Genomic DNA, 17,859 nt, shown 5'->3' with positions numbered 1-17,859 from the left:
TTCCTGACTCACCAGAAAGCATCCCCCACCCCCCACTGCCGGCAGGGCTGGGCCCGGTGTTTGGGAGTGAGAGGCGACAGGAGGCCTGGCTGGGCCAGCTGAGGAGTGGGGGCCGGGGGGCTCACTCACTTCCGGAAGGCGTCCTGGCTGTTGAGGAAGGGAAAGAAGGAGGGCTCGCAGACCAGCCCGTGGTCCAGGCAGGCGTCGGTGCAGGCCCTCCCCGCAGCCGCCAGCCAGGCCCGGAGGGAGCGTGCCGGGGGCCAGGCCCCAGGGGCCAGGCTGGAGTTCAGGGCCCACTGGAGGTGGGTGGCATTGGGGGCCAGCACGAAGGGGCTCTGTGGGGCTTGGGCCCCGGGGGGAGCGGGGCCTGGGGCTGCGCAGAAGTCCTGCAGGGAGGAGAGCAGTGTGAGAAGGGGAAGGGAGCCACTGGCTGACCGTGGGACCAGGCAAACCAATCACCGTAATCGCATCACCGTCGGGAGCTTCCCGATGCCGGTGGCCTTCCAGGCATCATTTCATTTATTCCTCACAGCAGCCCCACCAGGTAGATACTGATAGGCCTCCAGCTGGTTTATGAGGGAGGAACGGAGGGAGGCCCTGGAGGTCAGGAACCCGCCCAGGGCCTCAGGACTGGCCGACAGAGGCCGGACTGGGACCAGGGCCTGTCTCCGCGATGCCCACCCTGCTCTGTGTGGGTAGGGCCCACCCCTGGGGAGGAGAGGAGAGGAGAGGGCCCGCCTACCTGGTGCTGGATGTAGGCATGGATGCGCTCCAGCATCCCCTCACAGGTGTACTCGTAGGGCAGGTAGGGGTCTACCTGAGGGAGAGACAGGCAGACACAGGGGCAGACACCTTGGAGGAAACGGTCAGCCGGGTGAGGACACGGGGTGGCCCATGGGGAACTCAGAGGAAGGCCTGTCTTAGCCTTCGACCTCCCAGCCCAACATGTGTGTGCTGGGGCCGCACCCAGCCCAGTGCATCCATCTCGATGCGGCTGTGGCCCTGCCGCGGCTCCAGGAGCCCAGCAGGGTCAGCCCAGGCAGTTCAAGGCAACAGTGCCGCCCAAGCCTGCTGGCCTCTCCTCCTCCTCAGAGGCGGGTGGTGTCAGACGTCAGGGCCTCGCCGTGTGGGGCGTGCTTCCTACAGACCCCGCCTTGAAGGGCTGGAGGCCTGTCCTGGGCCCTCTGGTCAGCGGGACACCCCCAACACTCATGCTAGGAGGGTCCCAAGGGAGCAGAAGCTGCCGCTGTCCTTGAAGCTGGTCCTGGCCACCAGATGACAAGACCCCAGCCATCAAACCTTGTCCCTGGTTCTAACTTCACTTGCGCTGCGGGGGGGGGGGGTTCCACATCCCCAGAAGGCCCCAGATCCTGAATCCAGCTTCCACATCACAGCCCATCAGCGGGGGCAGCCTCCAGCCCTAAGCTCAGCACAGCTGGCTCCACCCGGCCCACGCAGGCGCCCACGCGGGCCCCGGCAGTTCCAGGATGCCTCTGGGGGACGTCTCTTGGGGACAAGGCTTCAAGCCCTGGTTATAAATAAAAAACCCCGAAGAGACTCTGCCTCCACATGTCACTCTGTCTGCTCCACACAAACCCACGTCACATGGCGATTCAAAGGCCCCCGCAGGAGGAGTGCGCTCAGCCAGCAGGGCCCACCTGCCACCGATCTCCCGCCAGAGGCGGCCGCCCGCCTGGAAAGTACCCACATTAGCTCTCATTACAGGTGCGCACAGTGACCGGTCTCGACCGAATGGCAGGCGCGGGTCCTGCCAGGAATGTGCGGCTGAGTGGAGGCAGCCGGAGGTGCCCGTGTGGCCCCCTCTCCTCTCACCTTGAACGGCCTCCCCCTGGACAGACAGGTGCCAGTGGGCAAACCCACTGAGGCTGAGAGGTGACTGAAAGAGCCCCCACCCCGGAGCTGGGGGACAGCTGGGCTGGTGCATTAGGCATCCCTCACGTGTCCTCACCTTTCACACGCGTGCTGGTGAGGGGGATCCGTGGCCAAACCTGCCAAGCCAGGCCTGGGAGTCCACCAGGAAGGGCATCTTTTCCTAATTACAGCGAAGGCCCACAGCACGGGCTGGTGGTGTCCCAGCTGGCCCTGAGCCTCACCTGGGTCCTCATGATGGCCTGGATGGCCGCCTCAAACTCCTCCGAGTTGTTGTAGTCCACGGTCCACACGTGGGGCTTGCCGATGAACTTCTCCGCGTAGGGATGCTGGGAGAATACCTGGGGGCAGACGCAGGCGACTCCTCCCAGTGCGGGCCAGGCGGCTGGGCTAAGGCGAGGCGCCCCCCATGTGTCCCACCTCTCCCTTCGCTCCATGCCTCGGTTTCCCTCTTCCAGGACCTGTGATAGCCCCATCCCAGGCCCTCCGGATCCGGGTGGGGGTCCTGCCCACTCACCTCTCTGGAGGTGGGCTTGCCTCGGAAGAACTCGTGGTTGAGGGAGCTGTGGGGCGGGCTGAAGCGGGACTGCAGGAAGACGCAGCCGTTGGCGATGGCCTCCAGGGGCGCGGGGCCCTCGTAGGGGAAGCCGAACCCTATGAAGAGCTGAAGAGGCGAGGCGGCGATGGTCGGTGGGTGGTCAGGGAGGGCTAGGACCACACAGCAGCCCCAGGAAGCCAGGGGCAAGGTGGGGTTGGGACATTCACCCACAGGAGGCAGTGGGCGTGGGGGGTGGGGGCAGGAGAGACGGCCCAGCCCAGCTGGGTGCCACAGCCAGAGCTTCTCCCTCTAGGCCTCAGTTTCCCCATTTGTGACATGAGACTGGTTAGGTCATATCAACGGCCTCTCCTGCTCTATCCTGCTAGGATTCAGGCGGGGAGGGAAAAAGAGAGGCTCTCAAGTTCAGGCTTCAGACCCCACCTCAGCTGACCTCAAAGGACTCGACTCATTCATCCCACAGACATGAACTCAGCACCGGACTTGTGCCAGGAGCGCTCACGGGGCTGACTCCGGGCAGGTGCTCAGCAGATGCCTGAGTCCACCCAGGGCGGCCATGGGAGGTGTCCAAGTTGCTCAGTGTGCAAAGGGGCCCTTTCCCCCAACACACACACATGAACAGCAGAGCACTGCACCTGTCCACACGTGGAAGGGCCACCAGTGGTGCTGGCAGGAAGGGCAGGCACGGAGGGCCACCTCCCCGGTGTCCTGGCGGGAGGCTGGGGGGAGGCGGGGGGGGGGCGGGCTCACCTTCGCCCTGCGCAGCAGCTGCTGGAACTCAGGCTGCGGCAAGAGGCCGTGGTTCTTCACAAAGGCGGGGACCTCGGGGGGCCGCTGGCTCTCGTAGTACACGGTGCCGTGGATCTCCATGTACTTGCTCAGGATGCTCAGGAACTTCTCCTTCCCCTGGAAGGCGAGCAGGAGGGGGTGGGAGCCTCGCCCCAACCATGGAAGGCAGAGCCAGCAGGAGAGGGGGCCCTGGTCTGGAGTCGGAAGGCGTGGGGCCGGTCTCGGGTCAGCCGTTAACCAGCTGTGTGACCCTGGGCGAAGCCCCTCTCCTCTCTGACCCTCAGTTTCCTCATCTGTGTGCTGTCCAGGTTGGACTAGACCAGAGGCTTCAGGACTGTTTTTATCCATAGAACTGTTCTTTCCAAAGGGACCCTTCGGGGCCAACATTTAAATGCATCCCGGTGGGGCTGCTTGGCCTCCGCTGAACCCCTGACGACCACCAAGGACCTCTGAGGAAGTGTGGAACTCTCTGGAGGCCAGATCGTCCGCCTGTCTATCCATCGCTCACCCACCCATCCTTCGTTCTTCCCTCTACCCACCCATGGATCTGCCCATCGACCCTCGGTCCCCTCATCCCGGCTCCCCTCCACCCTCCCGCCCTAAACGTGGCCCCCTCGGCCCCCCCTCGCTGCTGGGTGCACGTGGCGTGGCTGAAGTGTTTGTGGCCATCCTGAACCACGAGGCAGGACTGGCGGGTCAGCGAGGCGAGGAGGCGCGGGGAGGTCGCTCGGGCCCTGGCCTGACACCTTGAGTTTGCGAATGGGAGGAAAATAGATGCCGTCTTGTCCAAGCTCCTGCTCGCTGACCCTAACCCAACCACTACAGTGTGAGGACCGTCACATAAGACGACCCCGTGACAACAGGCCCGACACAGGGTACAGGTGCTGCTCAGCCCGTGATTCCCACGGTCAGCGTCTTCATGATGACCCTGCACCCCTGCACCCGGGCAGTCAGTGGCCTGCCCTAGGAGCCGGCCCGAACCACGCCCAGGCGGCCGCACCACCCTCCCGCCACCTCAGTCCATCCACAGGAGCCACGGACCCCAGCGAGCACATGGGGAGACAGAACAAGGGGGTGGGGGCAGGAGGGGGCACAAAGCAAACAGTCGCCATACCTGGAGCTGCCTCGTTGCCAGGGGGGCAGAGAACAGAGGAGAGAGAACAGGTCAGTGACCCGGTGGGCAGGCAACCCCCCACGGGCAGCACTTCCCTGGGACCCCCCCTGAAGGTAGGGTTCCAATCCCTGGTCCTCTCCTGCCGTCTCCACGGCCTCCTGAGCCACGGAACCCCCACGTCCAGCCTAACCCCCCTTCGCCAGGCTTACGGCGTCTGTTGACCCATCCTGGGGGGGGTTACGTCACAGTCTCCATAAAGGACACTTGAGTTTGGGGCAGAGTGTGGGCAGGGAGGGGGCAAGTTACCCGCCCCCAGGCTGGTATCTCCTACGGCAGCGGGGGACCTCCTTTCTGACCCATGAGTGGGGGCGTAGGTGGGGCAGGGCCCTGCAGGTGGCAGTTCGCGGCCGGGAGGGGCTCACCTTCCAGATACTCGCCTCCTTGCCGTACACCACGGCCATGTTGCCGGCCTTGCCGCCTCTGATGAGCTGCTTCTCCGTCTCGCTGAGCTCCTCGGACGCGAAGCCCATGAAGGAGTTGTCCGGGGTGTGAGCTGCAGCCAGACCCGGGCCCCGAGGGAGTCACCAGCCAGCCAAGGACACACCCGGGTCCCCCGGCCGGCCCCACGGGAGGGCTCCCCGTTCGGCAGGAACGGGAAGGGGGCTGGGGGGGGACGGGTCTCGCGGGGAGAGGGGACATATTTCCCATCCGTGCCCTGGGCATCTCCCTCTCCCAGAGACGGTCACAAAGCCTCGGGGCGGAAGGAAACCCAAGAGGGTGCCTAGTCCCGTTGGCTTGTTTTCAGACAAGGAAACTGAGGCACAGGACGGGCACAGCCAAGGGCCCGAGTGACCTGGACAGGGCCCTGTTCTCCCCCGTCCCCTTTCCTCAGTTTGCTCCGGCCTGAAGCTTAGGCTCCTCCGTTTCTCTCACTCCACGTGCTCCCGTCAGCGGAGCCTGCTAGCCCGGGGGGATCCCTCCCGTCACCTCCATCCCGGCCACCCTGGACCGGACCACTGTGGCCGCTGCCCCCCATTTCCATGGTTCTCTCAGCATCGTCCTTTCTCCTGAGAGAGCCTTTCAGATTCAGAGGCGATCGGGTCCCCGCTCTGCACAAAACCCCGCAGCGCCCAGAAGCCCGCGTACCCCCGACTGTCTATAGCATCTCACCCGCCCCACCTGGGCCCTGCCAGCTCCCCCTCGGCAGCCCTCTGCTCACGCGGCCCGGATGAGAGGTCTTTGCTGGCCCCATCGCTCTCTGTCCCTTACCTGTATTTTTCGTCATGGCTGCTGACCAGACAGTGTATTATACCGAGTGTCCCAGAAAAACATATACACACCTTAACAGCTGATAACTCGCTTAATTTCCACTCCTTTTCAGGTTCAACTAATTTGAAATAATGGGTGAAGCCAGACTAAGTTCTGAACAAAGAAAATTTATCCTAAAGTGACCCTAGACTTTTTTATGGGGATACATAAAAGATAGAGTTCCCGGTACAAAACTGGCAACAGCCGACGAATTGAGGGCACGCAAGTATCGAATGAAATGATTCCTGACGTTTGCGATTCCATCGCTTCGCATTATCAGCAGGGCCTAGACCAGAACCGTCATCAGTTTGAAAACAGGCATTGACAAAAAATTATTCATTTCTGTAGGTTCTTTTACATTTTGAAAATGAGCTGTATGTTAACAAACACTGACTTTATAATTCAAAGTGCGTATACATTTGGGGGGGGGACACCCTGTATATTTATTTGTTTATGTATTATTGTCAGAATATAAGCCCCAGGAGGACTGGAGCTCTGTTTTGTTTACTTCTGTGTCCCGGGCACCTGGGAGCACCGAGCCCGCTGGTTCACGGATGTGGACACATCTCCCCTTCACACCTGCCGTCACCTGCCCCTGCTGGTCCCTCCGCCTGGGGTGCCCACCTCCCCTGTCTGGGGTGAGAAAACCCTACTCAGCCTTCAGGGCCCCGCTCACAGGACCCCCTCTCTTCCTGGAGCCTCCTCTGGGGCCCTCGCTTCTCAGCCCAACCTCTGTGGTCATGTGGTCCGGTCTCTAGAGAGAGGAGTGAGCTCTGGCTTCTGTGTCCCCGGAGCCCAGCGCCCCAGGGCAGGACACTGGTTCTAGCTCCTGATCCAATTTCCCGGCCGGGCTGAGTGCTGCCCTGACTAGCGCCTGCCGTGCCAGCGGTGGCCATGTGGGCACAGCGCCATCATTCACAGGTCCTGGGGTCCCTCCCTCCCGCGTAGAGGACCTTGAGTAGAGTATTTCTTGCAGCCCATTAAGTCTCTTCTACCTTCCAGGAGGCGGAGGCCGTGGCGAGTAGGTTGGTGGCAGCCACACAGCCTTCCCAGAGCAGCCCTGACTCCAAACACCCAATCCCTTCAGTTCAGACGCATGTTTTCCCCATTCGGGCACTTCCGAAACTGGGACGTATACTTTAATCAAACGTGTAGATTTCATGTAGTATTTCTAACCCCACCCCGACACCCACAAAGAGCCGTAATCAATACTTGTTGCATCTGAAAAGAGGTGATGGTTTCCTGTCGAAGTGCCCAGAGCCCACGCTCCTTGGGACTGACAATCCGACCACAGTAGGGTAGGGGGGTGCTGGTCACAGGACAACAGATCTCTTCTCTAGAGCTTCAGAGATACAAGGAGGCGCCCCGGAGGCCTGGAGCTATTTCTGTGATGGTCAGGGCACCCGCAGCTCCCCCGTCTCAGGAGGCTCTGCCCAGGCCGAGAGAGGCCCCAGGAGGGTGGACCGGACCCTCCGGACCCCATTTGCCTGCCCAGGGCCCAGCCTCTCCCCCTCCTCTGGCCCCGGCTGGGGCTGCCATCCAGGCCTCTTTCCTGATTGCTGTTTCCTCTCTATTCTTAGAGCTGAAGAATCCCTCACTCCTCCAGCTCCACCAGAAGGGCCGGGTTTGGGACACAATCAGCTGAACGAGTGGGCACGGGACCCGAAGTACTGCAACCAATTAAAATAACAGGGACCATTAAGCAGAGAGCTCCTGGGGCAGGGCAGGGGTAAGGCTGGCCAAGGGTAAGACCGAGCCAGGGTAAGGCAGGGAGAGGCAGCCAGCCTCCCGGTCAGCTCACTGGGAAACCGACGGACTAGATGGGGAAGGAGGTCTGCTTGTGAGTTCCTTCCTCCACTTGGCATATCCTTAAAACCCACAAGCCTCTCTGGTTTTTGTTTTTTCTTTCTTTAATTTATTCAACCAATTAACATTTTCTAGGCTTAGGGAAATAAAGATAAATTAGCCAGTGGCTCCTTTTTCAGTGATTCATAATCTATTGGCGGAAGTAAGTGTATTAGCAAATAACTCTCATGTAATTCAATATATGCTTTCACAGAATTAGGTGTATTTAAGAGTTATAAAAACATTGTGCCTGGAATAGGAGATGAGAAGATCGGTGAAAGTGATGGCAACGAAGAAAGATTTGACTTGGGGTTTTGGAGGATGCGTAGGAGTTTGCCAGGTTTCGACCTCCACATGTGCAGGGCTCCACCCCAGGACAAGTCCTCGTTTTCTCGATGTAGATTATGACAGAAGCCTCTTAACCTACCTCCTGCCTCCCCCTCCTCTACCACTGCCCCTGTGGTCTTTGGCAGTTGGCCAGAATAACGAATAAGCCTCAAAAACCCTTTTCTCCATGACACTTCCTAGCTCAAGAACCTACAGTGAACCTTGAATTACAGTATCCAACGTAAACTCAGGAACCTCTGCTAGAAGCCCCCACCCCTCTGCTCCCAGGGCCTCCCCCTCCCTCTTACCAGCCTTGAAGCTCATTGCTTCCCTCTAAGGGAGGAAACTACCCGGGGCTCTCAACTCTGTGGTTTTCCTCTCTGCCATCACATACGCTATTTCAGCAGCTGGAGCACCGCCACTTCCTTTCCCTCCAGAAATCTGTTCCTTGGGGCCCACCCCCCTCCAGTCACTCTCCTGGGAGCCCAATGTCGCCACATGACCTTGGAGAAGCCTCATGCAGCCTTGCCATGGCCCCTGGGAGAGGAGTCTGGTCCCTACAGAGCAATGTGACCGCAGCTGCGACGCCCTACCTCTCTGGGCCTCAGTTTCCCTATCTGGGCTGCAAGGAGCATTCCTGCCTTCCCAGCCTTCTGGGATCCAATCGAACCATGACCTATGTACCCAGAAACCACATCTAACAACAAAGCCTAGAACCGGAGAGCAAGTCAAAAGAAGACCAGAAGCACCCAGAAGAGACGTATTCATTGGACAGGCAGAGTAAAGATCAGCTGCTCTCCTTCTAGCAAGTTCCTCAGGACCCTGCTCAGAGCCGGGTTTGCTCTTAATTTAGATGCAGCCCCGGTGAGGGTGCTTATCTGGCTTCCTGACCCAGCGCCTTCAAAGAGCCGCAAATTAGACGAGGGAGCTGCTGCTGGAGGCAGACACACTGACGCCAATTCAAAGTGACAGCTGATGGCCTCCCAACAAGGGGCAAGAGCAGGGCTTCTAACGGCGGCAGGAGGGGCGGCTGAGCCAGGGACACAGCTCCCTCACCTTGGCAGCCCCAGGGGGCAGGCCCCACGCCAGGGAGGCAGAGGCCTGGCCCTGAGCTGTCCAGAGAAGGTTAATTCCGTTTCAGCGCGCTGCGTTTAAGAGGGAAACTCTGTCTGTCTGTATTTCAGTCTCACTCAAAACGGCTCAGCTCGGCTCTAACTGCGTCGGTTGCCTGAAGCCCAGATCGGAGGATTTCCACACACAGGGGCCCCAGCCTCTAGCCCTGGCCTCGGTCCCCACCATGCCCAATGTCTGAGCTCTTGCATTTCCAGAACCTTCCAGTTCTTTCCATGTCTGTTTCACTGCATCTGCTCCCTTCGAGTAGGAAAGCCTGCCTGCCTGTCCCTTCACCACCCAGTCCACCTGTGGCCTCCCTCTCTGGAAGGCCCTGGAGGGCAAAGGCCAGGCCCTGCGGGTGTTGGAAAAGGCACCGCAGCTCTCCAAAGCCAGGCTGGGAGCTCCACCAGGCTGCCCCTCCGTGCTCCCTGCTCCCCAGGCACCGGCAGGGGCGTCCTTTCTGGCTCACACGTTTGCTGGAGGGGGAGCGAGGCTTTCCTGGAGGAGGCCAAAGCCTCCGTGTCCCACCCCGCACACTGGGGGAAGGGAAGAGAGGGAGGCTGAGAGCCTGCCTCCTCCAGTGCCGCCCCTGGGAACCACGAGAGACCCCATCTGTCCCGCCCCCGCCCCGCCCACGCCCACGCCCTGCAGCCGGGACACTCACGGAACATGGTCATGAACTGCTTGGGGTTGAGGTTCCAGTAGCCCCAGTTGGTGCGGTAGCCGTGCAGCGTGGCGTATTCCTCGTGGTTGTACGCAGGCTCTGTCCCGAAGGTGTCGATGACCCGGATGCGGCACCTGCCCGGGGGACCAGGAACCAGTCAGCAGGATGTCCCTGGGCTGGGGTTGCCCCAGCCGTGGGTGCTGTGACCGGCCAGGGGCTGGTCAGGTTAGTACAGTGTGAGGTCAGAGCGTGGGCCAGACACCACCTCGCTGTGTGACCACAGGCAGGCACCTTAACCTCTCTGGGTAGCTTCCCCGTCTATCAAGTGGGGATAAACAGCCCAACTACCTTGGGGCTGTGTGGACACACCCAAACCATGGGCCACTAACTCAGAAATTGTCAGTTATTATGGCTCCCCAGAGGGAGCCTAGGAGGGGAGGCCTTGCCTGGGGTGAGGTCCCTCCCCGCTGCCCCAGGGATCCCCTGTACAATTTATACTTTCCAGGGAGGAGCAGTCGCTCGAGTCTACAGCTCCTCTGCCCAGGAGCGCCCCCCCCCCAGGATGTGCCTGGCCTACCCCAGCTGAGATGCACAAGGGCAGGGCCCTGGGGACAGCCACTGCTGTGGGCACCCCTTTGGGCAGGCAGTGCCTCCAGGTCCCCTCTGCGAGTCTGGCCACTTCAGGTGGACCTGCCAGCTCGCAGGCCCTCCATCTATCCCACCCCCGGGAGCGGGCACCTGACACTCAGAAGCCCCACAAGGAGCTCCCTCACCGGCCTCCCTCCAGGGGACCCAGACTTGTCCAGACTTGTCCAGACTGCTGAGATCGGCACTATTCCCCCGGAGAAGGGACAGGGGGGAGGCACCGGGTGTGTGGAGAACACACATTAATAATAAAAGCAATAACGCTGCCTGTCACTTCTTTTTCCTAATAAAAATCATGTGGGACAGTCATTGAGACTGGAGCAAATGTAATGAATAGCCGGCTCCCGGCGCTAAATTAAATCCGCGGCCCACTGTCTGCAGAGACCAGAGCAGCGGCACTGGCCTTCCTCCAGGGGGCAGTGCTGAGCCCCCTCACAGCCGCAGCCCACTGTCCCCTTCCCTTCCCCCCTCCCTGCAACTCCTCTCTGCCCCCCACGCCCCCCCTGCAGCCTGCCAGGCAGCGGGGGGCTATCAGCGCCCCCCGGGTTGGCCAGGAGGCAGAGCTCCTTGGGGGGGGGGCAGAGGACAGGAGATAGGGAGGCCTTCTCTCCGCAGCAGAACCTGGGTGCAGGCACTGTCCAGGCACGCTCCCAGCCGGCCAGCTGGCAGCCAGGCGTGGGCAGGGCATGGGGGCTCTGCGCCTGCCACCCGCTGCCCCTCACCGGTACTTCCTGAAGGACAGGCCCATGTGCTGCTTCATCTGCTGCAGCCCGTGGTAGTCGGTGTAGATGAGGTCGAAGGTCAGCGGCACGGTGAGGGGGCAGCTCCCCCGGCCCGGCGGCACCCCTAAGTGACTGAGAGAAGAGCCTTCAGGGCCGGAGCCCCACAGGCCCCACAGGCCGCACAAACCGCCTTCCCGGCCAGCCCCGTGTCCCGAGGACCCAGAACCCACCCAGCCCGGGATAAACACGGGGGTGAGGGGGCACCGTGGGGACGGGGCTGGCACAGGAGCACTGGCCAACCCTGGGACGTGAACAGGGTGGCTGCGCACAGGGGTGCGGGCTCTTCACCGCACAGAGGGGCAGGTGGGGCTGAGATCCAGTCCGGCCACCTGCCAGGAGGAAGGGGCACCTCTTGCTAATTCCCACAAACGTGCTCCCTGCAGGACTGTGTCCACCCAGAGGGGCACCTTTAATGTTCCGAAGGAGCCATAGCCCCGCTTGTTTGGAGCTGGAGCATCCTGAACACACACACACACACACACACACACCCGTCCGCCTCAGAAGTATAATTCTGCTCTGCTGACTGGCACCTCGCCCCGGAGATGCCCGGCCCTGCCCCCCAGGAGCATCTGTCTGCCAGACATTCATTCACATGAGCATTTTTATCTGGGACAGAACTGCCTCTGGTGCCAGAGCCTTAGGGTCATCTCGCTGGAGCCTGAAGGACACGGCCACAGCTGCCGCTTAAGCTCCTTTTGCAGGACCCCCGGCTGGCTATGCCGACACCCCACCCGCACCCCCCGCAGGGGATGACCAGGCCTAGACCACTCCCTCAGAAAGTCTGCCCCGATCCCTGCGCAGGGGGGAGTGGTGTCAGCCCCTATGGAAAACCCCCTTCTCTGGGGGTCCCACAGCAGCCGCCCATCTCCCCCTATTCCCATGCCCCCGGTTTCTTAGTCCAGAAGCCGAGCTGGAAGGCAGCCATGAGACCCCCGGGGAGCCCCTCGGGGACGCGTGCCCGGAGCACTCGGGTGGGAGGGGAGCCTGGCACCGGGAAAAGCATTCCTGGGCAGGAGCTCGGGCGCGGACTTGCTGGCGGCCTTACACAGACACGCAATGTCCTGGTGCCGCCTCCACTCCCACGTGCGGTGCCCGGGCGGCTTTCTACGGTCCCTTCTCGGCTAAACATCCTTCAGCTTTATTTCTCCCTGTGCCTTTGGTCCGAGGCTGGAAATAACCTCTCCAGGTAGAGCTCAAAGCCTGAAACAAACGATCCCCCCCTTCTCTGTGGGAAGGACCTAATTAAAAAGACTTGTTACAAAATGCTCCGAGATCCCTGGCTCCGGGTGCTAAAGCGTCCCCGTCCGGCTCATTACAGCGCAGGCTGCTGTCCCTCTGCCCATCCGGGGCCCAGCCCAGCACAGTGGCCCTGCCCCGCTCTCCCAGGGCCCATCACTACGGCAGAGCACTGCCTCTTCGACGACAGCAGAGGGGACACAAATAAAGCCGGCAGCCAGGGAGTTAGCTGGGCCTTGAATGAGCTGCTTGGGGAAGGGCGTGGGGTCACTAACGAGGCCTTGAAATGATGCAGTTTCTTTAGGTTTTGCTCACGAGCCATTTTTCCTATCACTGGGCAACGTCATGGACGCCTGAGCTCAGGTGCCATCGGCTGCCCAGGTGCTGTCTCCATCCTGAGCCCCGGGCCCGTCCCCCAGCTGCCTCCACAGGGGCACCTCTAATTCAATGCTGTCTGAACCCAAATTCAAGGTCTTCCTTCCGCGGCGCTTCTCCCCCCTCCCGCGCTCAGGGGGTGGCCTCCCCGTCGCGCAGTGGGCGCTCTGAGCTTGCTTCAGCCCGGGCCAGGCCTGTGCGGGCCGGTCCCGGTGGGATCCGAGTGGGTGCCAACCCCGAGGCCCGGCCTCGCGGGCTCCTCGGAGGGTTTAGCCGATGCAGCGTGGGCGAGCCGGGCTCAGCAGGATGGGGTCCCTGCCTCGGTCGTTCTCTAGGGACCCTCGCCGGTATCGCCCTCAAACATTGAACCAGGAAAAAGCCAGGACGCCGATTTCCACCAGGGCTGCGTGCTGGACAGCCGAGAGGTTCCGCTCCTTGTCCCCCTCACTTAAACAGTCTCCTCTCCAGCCCGGGCCTGTGTGCTCAGTGGCTAGAGCATCGGCCCTCGGACTGAAGGGTCCCGGGTTGGAGTCCGGCCAAGGGCACGAATCGATCAGGGCACATTCGGGAGGCAACCCACCGATGTCTCTCTCACATCGATGTTTCTCTCTCTCCCCCCTTCCACTCTCTCTGACAAGAAATGGAAAAAATACACTTGGGTGAAGATTTAAAGCGGAAAAAAAAATCTAAAACAAAAAAATTAAACACGCTCCTCTCCAGCTTCCATCATTTGCCAGTTAAGTCAACTAATTTTCTACCCAACCCAATTTCACTCATGGATGGAGGAAGAGCTCAGTCATCTCCCCTCGCGCCGAGGACCATTAATGATGCTGGTAATTATGCAAACAACGTGGATGGGCAGAGCCAACTCCGGGCGGCGGGACCCAAAGAAAGGCTTAACGTGCCCGCTGTGGATGGGGCGTCGTGAGGGCGGCCTGGGGTGCAGCAGCTGGGGGCCCTGGCGTCGCCCCTCCTCCCACCTCGAGCACCAGAGAGGGCTCTGGCCTCACCTCTCCCAGCCCGAAGCCCCTGCGGCGGCAGAGCCGCGCGGAGTCTGCACTGGCCCCGACATCCCTCCGGCGCGGCTGATTAAACGCCGAAGCGCGAGGGCAGCCCACAGCCCCTTTCCGGGTCAAACGGTCACCATCTCGCTGCGGGCTGCAGTGTTCCCCCCTCAAATCCGTATGTTGGAGTCCTAAACCTCAGCACCCCAGAATGTGACCTTATTTGGAGATAGGTCTTTACAGAGGTCGACATGTTGGCATGAGGTCACTAGGGTGGGCCTCATGCAACACGATGGGAGTCCTTATAAGAAGAGGGAATTTGCCCAGCCGGTGTGGCTCAGTTGATTGGGCATCAACCCACGTGCCAGGAGGTCACCAGTTCGATTCCGGGTTAAGGCACATGCCTGGGTTTCGGGCTTGATCCCCAGTAGGCGGTGCACAGGAGGTGGCCAATCTATGGTTCACTCTCACATCCATGCTTTTCTCTCTCTCCCTCTCCCTTCCTCTCTCTGAAATCCATAAAAAATTTTTTTTTAATTTTAAAAAAGAGGAGTCCACAGGCATGGGTCACCGGTTGAGCGTCAACCTAGGATCCCAGTTCAATTCCCAGTCAGGGCACATGCTCGGGTTGTGGGCTCGATCCTCGGTGGGGGGCGTGCAGGAGGCAGCGGATCAACGACTCTCATCATTGATGTTTCTCTCTCCCTCCCTCTCCCTTCCTCTCTCTGAAAAGCCGTGGAAAAAATATGCTCAGGTGAGAAATTAAAAAAGGGAGTTTGGACACAGGCACACACAGGGAGAGGCCATGTGAAGAGGAAGGCAGAGATCGGGTGACGCTTCTACAGAATGAACCCCAAAGGCCACCAGCACACCCCCAGAGCGGGGGGGGCTGAGACAGAGCCCCCGCACCGCCTCGGAAGGAACCGACCCTGTCGACACCTTGATCTCGGGCTTCACCTCCAGAACCGTGAGACAGTAAACACTGTTGTCTGAGCCACCAGCCGGTGGTACTCGGTTCCAGCAACCATCGCAAACGCACACACATCTGCACTGGAACCTCCACCGCGAGGAAAGGGTTGGCCCTGGCAAAGAATCAGGCTGAGGAGCCCCCAGCCCCGGCCTACACCTGTCACAGGACAAAAGGACACCCGAGGAGGGTGTGGCACAAAGCACACGCCAGGTCAGCAGGTGCCTGCCTGATGCCCTGGGAGGGGCTTGAGAGGCCCGTTATCCAGGCACCTCCCAGGGGCGGCCCCACCCCTACAAACAAGGGGATCCTGAATGCTTTGGGGTGTGCGCATGCGGGCTGGGGAGGAATCTGCACACTCTTTCTACACGTCTTCTGGGGCCCTGAATCCCTACCCCAGGCCCCAGGCCTGTCCCTCAGGACCTGCACTGGGGACATGGAGAACAGCTCTTTTGGTTTTTTGGTGTTTTTTTAAGGGGGAGAGAGAGAGAAACATTGATTTTTTGCCCTACTTAATTGTGCATCCCCTGTTGGTTCTTGTATGTGCCCTGACCAGGGACTGAACCCGAAGCCTTGGCATATCAGGACGATGCTCTAACCAACTGAGCTACCAGCTCTTTGAATAAGCCATGGGGACTAGTTCACACATTCTCCAGTGTCCCAGCCCCACAGCTATCCCCCCACCGGACGAGTATGTGGGGGAGGGGTGCTGAAAGAAGCCACAGCCTGGACTTCTCCAGTCTCAACCCTCCCTGCTCATTAGATCACCCAGGGAGCTTTGGAAACTGGATACTTGGGTCCCACCCCAAACCAATTAAATCAGAGACACTGAGAGTGGGGACCAAACGTGGGTGTTTTTGCAAGGCGGCTCTGCGGCAGCTGGGCTTAGCATCCCCACCTAACACGTGCTCCAACCACAGCTGATGCTGTTAATTTTGTAGACATAGCTGTTTAAAGTCCTCCAGGGAAGGTGGTTTTCTTTCATTTTTTTCCTTTTTGTTACTTTAGTTGTTTTAAAATGATATCTGATAACCCATTGTGAAAGCACCTTCCTGAGGCTGTTCCCGAGGCGGCTGAGCTGTTCACACAGTCCTGCCCTGTCTGAGCAAAGCCTTCGTTTGTTCCTACACCTCACAGAGGACCAGGGGCAGTGCCGCCTGGGCCCAGCCCCGCGCCTGCCCATCTAACAAGCCGCAGGCCAGAGATGGGATGGCCTCCCCCGGAGCCCCGGCTTCTGGGAATTTCTGATCCACACAAGCCTGGCAGGAAGTGAGGCGCTGGCAGGAAGACACAGATCCTCGTGGGGGGTGCTGCGTGCACAAGTGCAGTGTGGTGCGTGTCACACACGGGGGGGGGTTATGTGTGTAGAGCTGTGCATGGATGTGCCTGTGTGTACATGCATGGGGCAGGCACAGCATGTACATGCACATACATGTGTGAATGCATGTGCGGTTGTGCACAGGTGTGCATGCATGTGCATGTGTGCGTGCCCGTGGGTGCCCGTGTGTCGTGAAAGAAATGGCAGCAGGGAGTATTTCGGGTCTTGGGACTTTCACCAGGGCCTCACTTTCGGGGGCTCCCGAGCGCAGCGGGACCGTGTTCGCTGCTCTGGCCCCGGGATGGGCAATGGCAGCCTGGCCCACGGCTGCCCACAGCCCCTGGCTGTGCCACCCACAGCTGCCCACGGCTTCTTTGGCTCCCTCACGCTCACCCACTTGACCTCCCCGCAGGAAGCGTGAGGCCAGGGGAAGATGCCTCTGCCCGAGGTTCGCAGGCGCCAGCGGCCCCGCAGCGCCCGCCCGCAGCGTGGCCTCCCCGCTCGGCGCAGTGAGCAGCGGTGCCGCTGGCGGGCGGGCGGCGAGTGGGCGAGCCTGGCTCCGAGCGGCCACCGGGGTGAGAGCCAGAGTGAGCGACGGGCGGGTTCCCTCTCCCGGCCCCGGGGAGCCAGGCTGCAGGGCACAGCTCCCTGCCCAGGTCCTTCCAGCCCAGGTGACATTCAGCCAGAGGGGGGAGGTGCTATTTCAAGGTGGCCCTTTGTCCCCCAGAACCTGGGACTGTGCTTCCCAAAGCTGCCGCAACAGCGCAGCCCCCTCAGACCCTGTCGCCACCCTCACATGTGAAGACCACGGGAGACCAGTGACTCCAGGGGTGTGAATTTCAAGCCACGGGAATGAAAACCTTCATGTCACCAGGTCAGTTAGGGCCTCAGAGCACAGCCCAGTCTCAGCCTCCTCTGGCCCGGCTCGATCTGGCTGTTTGGTCCTGGCACCTCCCTCTGACTGAGGTCACGAGTTCTACCGAAGTGACCGAAGTGACCGGCTCTGTCCCCATCAGCACCCCCTCCCCCAGAGCATCCACCTTGTGGCCAGGACAAAACGCTGATCAGAAAGGGAGAGAAACCTAGAACTGACAGACCATCAGGATGGCGGGTGGGCTCCGGACACAAATCACATTTCAGCTTGAAAACCACCCGAGTTATCTTAATGGGCTGATGAAGAAAAGTCGTTTCACAGGCCAGCGACTCGGGGCCTTCCTCAGTTAGGCCCTGGGGCAAAGTTAGAACACAGTCCTCTAAACGCCAAGGAAAGGGGGAGCAGAAGTCCACCGAGCACCAAATCCCTGACCATACAGAAAAAGAGGGAGAACTCTGGTGGCGTGAAAATTAAGTCCATCTGTTCCTCCAAACCAAAATAAAAAAATAAAGACAAAAACACCACCATAAAGAGATGACCAAGACACTCCACAAGTCTGAAGGCTTTTAAACGCATTTAACTCGCACAGGATTTATACCCATGATATAAAAAGAGGTCCTGCAACTCCACCAGCACACAGTGCTCAGCCTCACTGGCTGCCAGGGCCTCCATCGGGGGCCTCCTAAGGCTGACCGCGGGCGAGACTGGGGCCCACGGGGAACCCACGCGTGGTGGGCCTGAATTAGTGCAAGCTCTTAGGGAAACGATGGCCTTATCGGGTGAGGCTGAATTTTCACACGCCCGACAAATGTTCACCTGCGTTTATACCCAAGCGAAACCCTGACTCGGGTACCCCAGGTAACACACGCAAGAACGTCCGCCAGAGGATCACCCGAGTAACTTGTGAAACCAGGACACAGCGTCCACGGGCAGGAAAAACTAGCACATAGTTACAGCAGAGTCACCCACGGGGATACCGGGTGGCGGCGCAGATGCGTGAAAGGGAGCTACACGCAGCAACACGGGCGAATCTTGGGGATATGATCACGGGT

At 60.3% G+C, this 17,859-nt stretch overlaps 1 protein-coding gene across 1 annotated transcript in view; it reads right to left on the bottom strand.

The window, feature by feature from the left end:
- The window catches only part of MGAT5B (alpha-1,6-mannosylglycoprotein 6-beta-N-acetylglucosaminyltransferase B), a 36,955-nt gene that overhangs the window by 820 nt on the left and 18,276 nt on the right, over window positions 1-17,859 (bottom strand). The window contains exons 9-16 of the mRNA XM_087826373.1: window positions 10,974-11,105; window positions 9,607-9,740; window positions 4,772-4,902; window positions 3,197-3,352; window positions 2,408-2,554; window positions 2,115-2,231; window positions 743-817; window positions 130-386 (exon numbers count right to left, since the gene is read on the bottom strand). Coding sequence (XP_087682499.1) covers window positions 130-386; window positions 743-817; window positions 2,115-2,231; window positions 2,408-2,554; window positions 3,197-3,352; window positions 4,772-4,902; window positions 9,607-9,740; window positions 10,974-11,105 — 1,149 coding nt within the window. The remainder of the gene's footprint in view (window positions 1-129; window positions 387-742; window positions 818-2,114; window positions 2,232-2,407; window positions 2,555-3,196; window positions 3,353-4,771; window positions 4,903-9,606; window positions 9,741-10,973; window positions 11,106-17,859) is intronic.

Source organism: Miniopterus natalensis, chromosome 17, assembly GCF_054644295.1.
Source record: "Miniopterus natalensis isolate mMinNat1 chromosome 17, mMinNat1.hap1, whole genome shotgun sequence".
In the NCBI taxonomy this organism is placed as follows: Eukaryota; Metazoa; Chordata; class Mammalia; order Chiroptera; family Miniopteridae; genus Miniopterus; species Miniopterus natalensis.
This window is presented reverse-complemented; position numbering and strand designations above follow the sequence as displayed.